The sequence below is a fragment of the Lygodium microphyllum genome, chromosome 23 (assembly GCF_053477565.2).
Source record: "Lygodium microphyllum isolate KBCC chromosome 23, Lygodium_microphyllum_v1.1.10, whole genome shotgun sequence".
NCBI classification, from domain to species: Eukaryota; Viridiplantae; Streptophyta; class Polypodiopsida; order Schizaeales; family Lygodiaceae; genus Lygodium; species Lygodium microphyllum.
In genome coordinates this window covers 99,164,494-99,174,391 of record NC_141157.1, presented here as the reverse complement: position 1 = coordinate 99,174,391, position 9,898 = coordinate 99,164,494, and the positions used below count along the sequence as shown (strand labels likewise).

The 9,898-nt window shown below is 41.8% G+C and overlaps 1 protein-coding gene across 1 annotated transcript; it reads left to right on the top strand.

Annotated features, from left to right (window-relative positions):
* The first annotated feature begins 1,685 nt into the window (after positions 1–1,685).
* Positions 1,686–6,683, top strand: LOC148016522 (uncharacterized). Its single transcript, XM_087664275.1, has 2 exons — positions 1,686–4,585; positions 5,375–6,683. Exons 1-2 carry the CDS (start codon positions 1,844–1,846, stop codon positions 6,116–6,118), a joined length of 3,486 nt encoding a protein of 1,161 aa, XP_087520401.1. The 5' UTR covers positions 1,686–1,843; the 3' UTR covers positions 6,119–6,683.
* Positions 6,684–9,898: the final 3,215 nt, after the last annotated feature.

Sequence of the window (9,898 nt, the reverse complement as noted above, 5' to 3'; positions counted from 1 at the left end):
AATTTACACTAATAATAATTTTTTTTTTCATTAAGGGGGGGGGAGTTCCTATGGGGGGGGCACGGGGGGAGGGGAAGGAAACACCGGGGATGTTACAAAAATATTTAAATTTTAAAAAGACTTTTCTATTTTCTCTTTTTCCCAATCTCTCTTCCTATTTCTTATTCTTATTCTTATTCTCTTTCTCTCTTTCTCTCTTTCTCTCTCTCTCTCTCTCTCTCTCTCTCCTCTCTTTTCCTTCTCTCTCCTCTTTTTTCATTTTTTTCTCTCTTTAAATTTGTTTCTTTTCTCTTTCTTTTAAATTTTATATTTTCTCTCTCTATAATTCTCTCTCTGTGTTCAAATTCTCTCTCTTCTTTTTCTTATTTTCTCTCTCTCATTTTCTTCTCTATGTCTATCTCCCCCCTCTCTCCTCTCTTTTCCTTTTTTCTTTTCCTCTCTCTCCCTCCCTCTTCTCTTCTTTCTTTTTTGCTCTTTGTATATTTCTCTCTCTCTCTCTCTCTCTTTATTTTAATTAAAAAGAAAGTTTTCCTTTTTTTTTCTCTTTAATTTTTTTCTCTTTCTTTTAAATTTTATATTTCCTCTCTCTATAATTCACTCTCCGTGTTCAAATTCTTTCTCTTCTTGTTTTCTCTCTCTCATTTTCTTCTCTCTATCTCTCTCCCCCCTCTCTTTTCCTTTTTTCTTTTCCTCTCTCTCTCTCTCTTTCTCTCTTAAATTTTATATTTCATATCTCTATAATTCTCTTTCTTTCTTTTAAATTTTATCTTTCCTCTCTATAATTCTCTCATTGTGTTCAAATTCTTTCTCTTCTTCTTCTTCTTCTTATTTTCTCTCTCTCTCTCTCTCTCTCTCATTTTCTTCTCTCTGTCTCTCTCCCCCTCTTTCCTCTCTTTTTATATTTTTTCTCTCTCTATAATTCTCTTTCTCTCTGTTCCACCCCTCTCTCTCTCCCTCCCTCTTCTCTTCTTTCTTTTTTGCTCTTTGTATATTTCTCTCTCTCTCTCTCTCTCATAGATTAAACTTTTAAATGTAAACTTTTTGTTTAATTAAAATGAGAGAGAGAGAGAGAGAGAGAGAGAGAGAGAGAGAGAGAGAGAGAGAGAGAGAGAGCCTAGGCTCGACACACATGAGAGAGAGAGAGAGAGGGGGGAGGAATTTAATTAAAAATGGGAGGGGAAAAAGAAAGAGAGAGATTATAAGTGAGAGAGAGGGGAGGGGGTTTTAATTTTAAAAAAAGAGGTTGTGAGGGGGGGGGCTTTAATGAAAAGAAGGAGGGGAAGAGAAAATGATAAATATAGTAGTAAGATAAGGTATACTTCACAAAGGTTGAACCCTCATAAACATAATTAAAACCAATAAGGTAGTTCCACATAGCAACTTGGCCAAGAACCACATCCTTGAGAAGAATAGGGTTTCTTTTTAATCTGAAGTTGAAGTTAGAGTGAATGACAATCCAAGAAAAAAAATTTGAGGAAGAGGGAGTAAATCCTTTTCAGCATCAATCTGAGAAGGCACTATCCTCTATTGAAACGGTATTTTATATATAAATTTAAAAAACATTACTATATTTTTAAAAATTTGAAAAGAATTTATTTCCTTCTTCCGAAAAATTGACAAGGATCTTTTTGAAGATGGACAAGTTCTAGGCTAAAACAGACCCGTCACTCCTCTTTTCCCGAACTCTCTCAACACTCTCTTCGCGGACACAAGGATTCTCAGTTGTGCCGGCCGTCAGGGTCTGAACCCGCCGTAAATCAGCACCATATTCATGCGCGGGCAGAGAGAGAGAGAGAGCCCGCGCTGGAGAGCCTGCTTCTGATCGCTAGCCCTTCTCAATATCATGACGGGGTTACAGCGCTACCTGAGTTTCGTAGGCGGCTGCTACTCCTATACTCTGCTAATACTGATCTTGCACTATCACGCCGGGACGTTGCAGAGATGCAACGGCGCTGTCCACACGGATGTACCAGCGGCTAGCAGCTTGGATTCAAATATAATTAGAGCGTCGAGCGCCTTGCTAGAATTCAAGGCGGGGATAACGTCCGACCCAGGCTCGCTGCTGGCGTCCTGGATCAATGGCTCCAACCCCTGCAACCAATCACGGCCGTGGCAGGGCGTGTCGTGCGATGCGGCAGGGCGTAACGTGGCTAAGCTGCGGTTGGGGGGCGGGGGCCTGTCGGGCGCCATGATCTCGGCGACGGCGCTGGCCACTCTATGCGGGGGGGGCCTGTCGGTGCTCAACCTCTCCAACAACAGCCTCTCAGGCTCCCTCCCTCCTTCGCTGGGTGCTTGCTCCTCCCTCCGGAAACTCGACCTCAGCTCCAACCACCTCTCGGGGCCCCTCCCCCCCTCCGCCTTCTCCAACCTCTCCTCTCTCCGCTTCCTTGACTTCAGCCACAACACCTTCTCCGGTTCCCTGCCCCCACAGATATGGCACCTCCCTGCCTTGCGTATCCTTTACCTACTCTCCCCCGCAGGCCAGAACCCCATGCAGGCATCAGACATCCCGGAAGTCCTCCCCTTCTGCGCTAACCTAACCCACCTCGAGCTTGAGGCGGTCTCCTTCAATAATAGCGCAGGCAACCACCTCACGACATCCCTGAGCCAATGCACGCGGCTGCAGGTTCTCGTCCTGGACGAGACGGGCCTGGCTGGCACCATCGCTGAGGACTTCTGGCAGCTGCCGTCTCTCACAAGTCTGGAACTCATCTCGTCGCCGGGCGACCAGCTGGCCGCGGCCTCGCTGCCTGCATCCATGGCGTCCTGCCCGTCTCTCGTCATCCTGTGGCTAGAGAATGTCATACTCGCAGGAGCAACTTTACCGCCTTCCCTTGGCAATTGCAAGAACCTTCAGTTCCTTGGATTCTACCAAACAGGCGTGCAGGGCCTGGTCCCTCGGTCTGTATGGGAGCTCCCAGAACTTGTCGACGTACGCCTCTTCGAGCCAAATTTGGCGTCAGAAGTGTCGCTGCCGCAGCATCTGCCATCCTGTGCCACGATACAAGTGATTGAGATCCAAGGAGTCAAGATCAGTGGCCAAATTCCGCCTTCCATAGGGAATTGCTCTGGCCTGCAGGTGTTAACTCTGTCCGAAGTGGGCTTGACAGGTCCCTTACCAAAAAGCTTGGGAAATCTTGCGAAACTGGAATACCTCCAGCTCGAAGGTAACAGTTTAAGAGGGCCGTTACCGTCTTCCCTGTCGCAATGCTCGCAGCTCTCGCGAGTCAGGCTAGGTGGCAATCCCTTGACGGGGACTATTCCCAAAGGGTTTGGCAACCTCAGCCAGCTTCAACACCTCTCTTTGTACGATTGTGGTCTCACAGGACCCATACCTTCTGAATTGGGAAACTGCAGTGAGCTCCAATGGCTGGATCTCGGGTGGAATAGCATCTCCTCAGGGATGCCTCAATCCTTTGCCAATCTGCACAACTTGCAAACTCTGAGCTGGAACGGGAGTCCGTTATCGCGAGGTGTGATCCCGGAGTTTGTGACGGCAAATCTTTCCGGCCAGCTAGTAGAGCTAGACCTTGAGGCCTGCCAGATAGCACAGTTTCCAGTTGGACTGGGCCGCCTTTCGCAGCTGCAAGTTCTCAACTTGGGCGTGAACCGAATCGAAGGGCCGATTTCCAGCTTAATGGATCTGGGCCGCCTCTCTCAGCTCACCTTCTTGAACCTGGGCACAAACAAGCTGGCTGGAAGCCTCTCGCAGCAGTTCATCCAGGCCTTAAGCAATTGTACCCACTTGGCCCAACTCTTCTTGGACAACAACAACCTCTCGGGCAGCCTCCCTGATCACAACAGCTTAATGGATCTGGGGCGCCTCTCTCAGCTCACCATCTTGAACCTGGGCACAAACAAGCTGGCTGGAAGCCTCTCGCAGCAGTTCATCCATGCCTTGAGCAATTGTACCCACTTGGCCCAACTCTTCTTGGACAACAACCACCTCTCGGGCAGCCTGCCTCACAACATAGGAGACATGCAATCATTGCAAGTATTGTATATCAATGATAACATGCTTTCAGGGAGCATCCCGGCTAGCATAGGGAACTTGAGCCTCATAAACGACCTAAACATGGGCAACAATCGATTGGAAGGGCAAATTCCAAGTTCTTTCGGGAGATTGGTAGGGCTCAATAAGAACTTGATTCTATCAGGTAACACTCTGACCGGCTCCATCCCAGAAGAGCTGGGCAGCCTGTCGCAACTTGAGGTGTTGGATTTGTCGAAGAACAATCTGAGTGGTGATGTTCCAGGGGCAGCTCTACTCAATTGCACAAGCTTAGAGAGACTACGTCTTCATGAAAATTCTTTGACAGGGGCGCTTGACAAGATGGAGCTATGGAAGATGAGCCGCCTGACAATCTTCACAGCACAACAAAACCAGCTCCATGGGAAGGTAACGTCGAATCTGACAAGCAGCAGCAGTCTAGAATTAGTGAACTTGGGGACGAACAACCTATCAAGGGCATTGCCAAGTGAGAAGGTGAGCGACGGGCTAGAAAAGTTGAGGGTCCTGATACTGAGCAACAATACGTTTAGTGGGGCGATACCGAATTGGGTGTGGGAGTTACCAAATCTACAGGTTAGTAGTGTTCTGCGACTTCGCCTTCCTGCTTTTAAATTTCTAAATATATATATATATATATATATTTAAGAAACTAACAAAACTACTTGTAAAATCTAGAAAATGAACTTTTAAATCAAATCAAGTGTTTGAATTAGCGAATAGTTGTTCTAAGGCGACACGGTTGGAACTTTAGACATTGGTTTGGCAAGTTGACAATGGCAACTTTCGTAAGAAAACCTTCCAACTCAAATAGTCTACTCAAAATACAACCATGCTATCTTTTATACCAAGTAATAATATGAGTAGAAAATGCCAATTGTGTAATTGCCTTAGGCCTCTTCATAGAAGTGTGAGTGCCATGAGATAATGGAGCCATTGGATGGATGGAACCATATTGGGGGCAAGAGGGGGGAGGATAATAGAGTTTCTAATGCTTTGATCTCGTGCCTTTAAAATGACTAATATATGGTGATTAGTGTTTCCTAAAATAGGCTCCCAAAATCATATTTCCATCTCTCTAGGATGGTGGATACACCCTTTGATTCTCTCCACCTCTGAATGGCTACGTAGAGTGTTGTGCATATACTTACAGAATTTTAGACTTTTTTTTTTTGTAATGCACTTTATGTATTAAATCATCAATATTCGTTACATTTGTGATGAAGATGTGTATGCCCTTAGCCCCATCTCTCTTGGTTATATTATGGTCAAAACACCACTCAAACTCTTAAGAAACATACAAACTTCGAAGTTCAAATCTTTTATCTTAGCTTGTAGAAATATTTCTCATCAATATTTTTGCAGGTGCTAGATCTATCAAATAGCTCATTGACAGGTGCAATGCCAACCTCTATGGCTCACTTGGAGTACTTCAAGAGGAATGGAAACCAACCCATCAATGCCTCTAAGACCCTTTATGAGGAGGTACCTCTACCCAACCACTACACTCCACAAATTATGTCTTACCTTCTCAACACTCGCATTGTGCTAGACATCTCTCGTAACTCTATCCATGGCACCATCCCTTCTAGCATTGGTGAGCTTGTGGGCTTGACCTGGCTTGACCTCTCCCACAACTTACTAGTTGGATGCATCCCTGCTTCCTTGGGCTCCATTTCCCGACTTGACTTCCTTGACCTCTCCTCCAACTCTCTTCAATGCACCATCCCTTTTGAACTTGGCTTCCTCGGCTTTCTTGGTAGCCTCAACCTCTCCAACAATGAGCTCGTCGGTCCTATCCCTACCACCAATGATTTTAATACTCGATATGGTCCATCTAGCTTTCAAGGGAATGTCGGCCTTTGTGGAAATCCTCTTCCAAACCTTTGCAACGCCACCAACACAACTAATAACACCACAAATCTTGATGGTTCAATGTCATCGTCATGGTTTGATAATAATTTCTCTCTTGGTGGTATTATATTAGGCTACATCCTAGGGTTCTCTGGGTTCTTAGGGTTTCTATTGCTAAGGAAAACAACCATCAAACATAACATGAGAGTCAAACATGTGCATAGAAGTCAACGCACATCCTCTTTCGGGTCTTAGTCTTCTACAAAGTCTTTAATTTTATTGTTTCTTAGTGGTTTGGCCCCTTAGTAAGGTTCTTATGCACTCATGTTCTACATATCTTCAATGTACTATTTATGACTTTATTGAGCTTGTATATGTAAGCCAAATATCATAGATGACAAAAGAATTTTGCATCGCTAAATGATTTCAATTTCATTATGTTTGTGATCATGCCAAATGTGGGACTATGGCCATTTATTTGGGCTAGAAGGACTCTTTGTATATGTAACAAGTTCTTTTTTTCTTATCTATCACATTAATGAACAATATTTGTGTTGATAATAAGCATTTTCCAAATTGTGGAGGTGGTTCAATATCTAGACAATTTGTGATGGAATTGTTGTGAAAATCACTATACATTAGATACTTATGCTCACATATACCCATCCCTTAAGAAAATGCCCATTTTCTTTTACAAATACATGGTTTCTTATATTGGCAATAAGTAGAGTGATTGTACATCCAAGGCTTTTGTAGAAGAGAAGCTTGGCTATGCTTCAAGGGTGAATTGCAAATTTATGGCGAATTTGTATTATGTACCCCTTTCTTACATGTAAGGTTTTGTATGGTTACCTTAAAACCATTACTACAATACATAATTGATTAGAAATATTGTGTATAAGGGGGTTTGTGTTTGTGAACTAACATGCTTCAATGCTGTTATTTTAAAATAATTGAAGCAATCCAACTATTTTGAAATTCTTAAAAAATTAATTAAAATGCATCTATTAAAATGTTGGATATACTCCCATATGTTTCATAACCTTCTTCTTCTTCTTCTTCTTCTTCTTCTTCTTCTTCTTCTTCTCTCTCTCTCTCTCTCTCTCTCTCTCTTATATTTTTGTATAATCTCTTAGGATCTAATGTATGTGCTCAATGGTATTTTAAATTTTCTTAAGTGTGTTCACATATATATGCACGCGCGCACACACACACACACACACACACACAAGAATAGCAATATTTACATAAATATTACAAGAGTTCCATACTAGCTACACAACACCAAGCAAAAAATTATAAGATTCAATTTGTTGTTTCATACAATCTTTCTTATGAATAAGAATTCATAAGTTACTAATATTAGCTAAGCGTAGTCTACGATGTTGGTCTCATAACATGAAACTTCAAAGTGTTGCAAGCATATTAATGATTGGAAGCAACCCTCATTTACTAGCATCCTCTTTAACCCTAACTTGGAATACGTGTTGACTAATTTGGCTTCCACATTGAGATCACTCATTGTAATATCTAGCTCGCCTCACCCTACATGAAGGGAGGACTTGAGGGGAGGAAATTAATGGAGCGTCAAGCCTTGAATATTGTTAAACCTTACCTTTCGGTGGTCGCCGTCGACCCTGCCAACGAATCCTTCATGCACCCATCACAGATGTCGACTTCCCCAACTCACTCCCGCCATGCAAATGAACACTCAGTCGGGCAGCCTCGTTGATAACAAGCGGACGGAGAGAGAGAGAGAGAGAGAGAGAGAGAGAGAGAGAGAGAGAGGAGAGGGGGAGGATACCCCCAAGTGCTTTTAGCCTTTGGCATTGGCTAAATAGACGATGTTGAATGAGAGAGAGAGACACACACACACACACAAGGAACTTTAGACACTGAACTAAATGGTAAATAGACTTGTATCTAGTAAATGTAGAAAAATTTCTAGTTGGTAACTAGGGTTTTTAAAAATGGAACTAGGTTTTTAATTTTATAAGATAAATGTGAAGCTATACCTAGTAAAATAAGTCTATATATGGTAAAGTGAGATGAATTTATATATAGTGCCTAATATAGCCATGTTTACTCGAAAAAATTATGAAGCTATGTATAGTATAATGTGCATGCACATTAAACCTTTTTTTTTGTATATAATATTTAGCGTAGTCATGCTAAGTAATACACATCACAATCAATAGGCTTAACCATCAACCATGTAGACAATCTCAAATAAGAAAATGTGGATACACACTTGTAATGGACATGTTTGTATGTATCCAAAATATACATGTGCTCTAAGGTACACTCATGCATTTTGATAACTTTTAATCCCCACACAAATAGCACAAACAGTTTACATATCAACAAATAAAATAATAAATAATAAATTTCTTAACAATATAAATATTTCATTGTCACATTAAAACAAAGAAGAGTCTCATTCAATTCAACTCAATGACATGGCTCTAAATCTTGAAATTACCCTAAAATTCCCCTCCAAGTGTGGAATATACCTAGCATCAATACAAGCACAAATAGTTATCAAAAGTTATTTGAGCCCCTTACAAACTAGAAGCACACCCATCCATTAGTAAAATAGAAACTCTTGAAATTGTAATAGCGTTTTCCTTAAATGAATGGCATCGAACCTCATGAGTATGTGGAAAATTGAAGAGGGGAGCTCTTAGTAGACGATCATGGCACATATTCTATTGACTAGGGCAGTTGTATTAAGTGCACTAAAAGCAACATTTCCTACTAACATGTGGCATACAGTCCCTCTTTCATGCATGTAGCATGTTCAGGGGGTGCATGAGAAGTAAGAGATGATGGAACACAAAGAACAAACATAAAGTAATAGAAGAAAGATGATAGGATGGAGATGGATTATGCTAATGTTGTCATTGCTAGCTCGAACATGGAAGAGCTAGAGAAGAAGGTGTGGGATGACTAGAAATCTTTTAGTGAGAAGAAGAGAGTCACAATGGAATTTGGAAAGCAAGTGATGTGTGCATGAGTAGTATTCTTGTTGCCATGCATTTGGTAAAGCTATGCTAAGTATTCTCTATGTGACATGTACATGTATTTTAAGGGAAGGTCCCCCTTGAGGATGAGTTTGCTAGATGGTTTTGGCTCACCTCTGGGTCAAACTAGTGCTCACATTGTTTTGCTTGTCAATAGGTTTCTTTTTGGTCTTGCTTTCATCTAAAGAAAAATGAAATTGGGTTTTGGGTTCAGTTGTTTGGCTGAAAGGGAACCTTGTTTACATGGTCACATGGAATGCCGATTTTATTCCTGAGGAGATATTGCAAATTGAATGCCCAATATTGGCTAGTTTTCATGGACTTCCTCCCTTGCTAGATGGAGAAGTTAATGTACCAGTAGAAGCTTTAGGTAGAGGGCTCTATGTTCTTACAAATAGCATCAGCTAGTGGAGCAAGTGGCCTTTCATACTTTGGGATAAGAAGAAAAAGATCCTCGAGATGCTCTAGCTTTATGATTCTAATGGGATTGAGTTGTTGGTGAATGTAGAATTCTCTCTCTTCTTGGTTACATGCTTCATATGCAAAGAACATGGGTGCTTTGCAACCAAAAAGGAATGGAGCTAAGAAGCACCCAAGGAGAAAAGAGTGAAGATAAGGAAGAACTTCATGCAACATAGTCACAAAAGATGCAAAAAGCAAAAAGCTCATAGATTGAGAAGGGTAAATCCAAGAAAGCAAACAACCCTCAAAAGGAGGAACCCAATTATTAGTCAATCCTAGAGATGTCAAAGTTAAAGTAAGATGGAAACAAAGAAGTTCAACCACCAAAGTCTTTGGCATCTAATGGAGGTGAGAAAATTATGGAGGCTCAAACAAAGATACATTGTTAATTAGTTGGCTGTCTATGATCTCTTGGAATGTGAGGTGCCTAGGAAGTCCATATTAGAAGGATTGGTTTAGTTGGAGAAATAAATGGAAGCCAGTCTATATTTAGGTTCAACACCTCCTCTCTAGACAGGGAAGGATTCAACCCATAATTGAAGGATGCTTG

Excerpts from the sequence above, each read along its gene's own strand:
- LOC148016522 (XM_087664275.1), top strand. The coding sequence starts at position 1,844 with ATGACGGGGTTACAGCGCTACCTGAGTTTCGTAGGCGGCTGCTACTCC. Across the intron at positions 4,586-5,374 it reads GGGAGTTACCAAATCTACAG|GTGCTAGATCTATCAAATAG; the intron begins GTTAGTAGTGTT and ends ATATTTTTGCAG.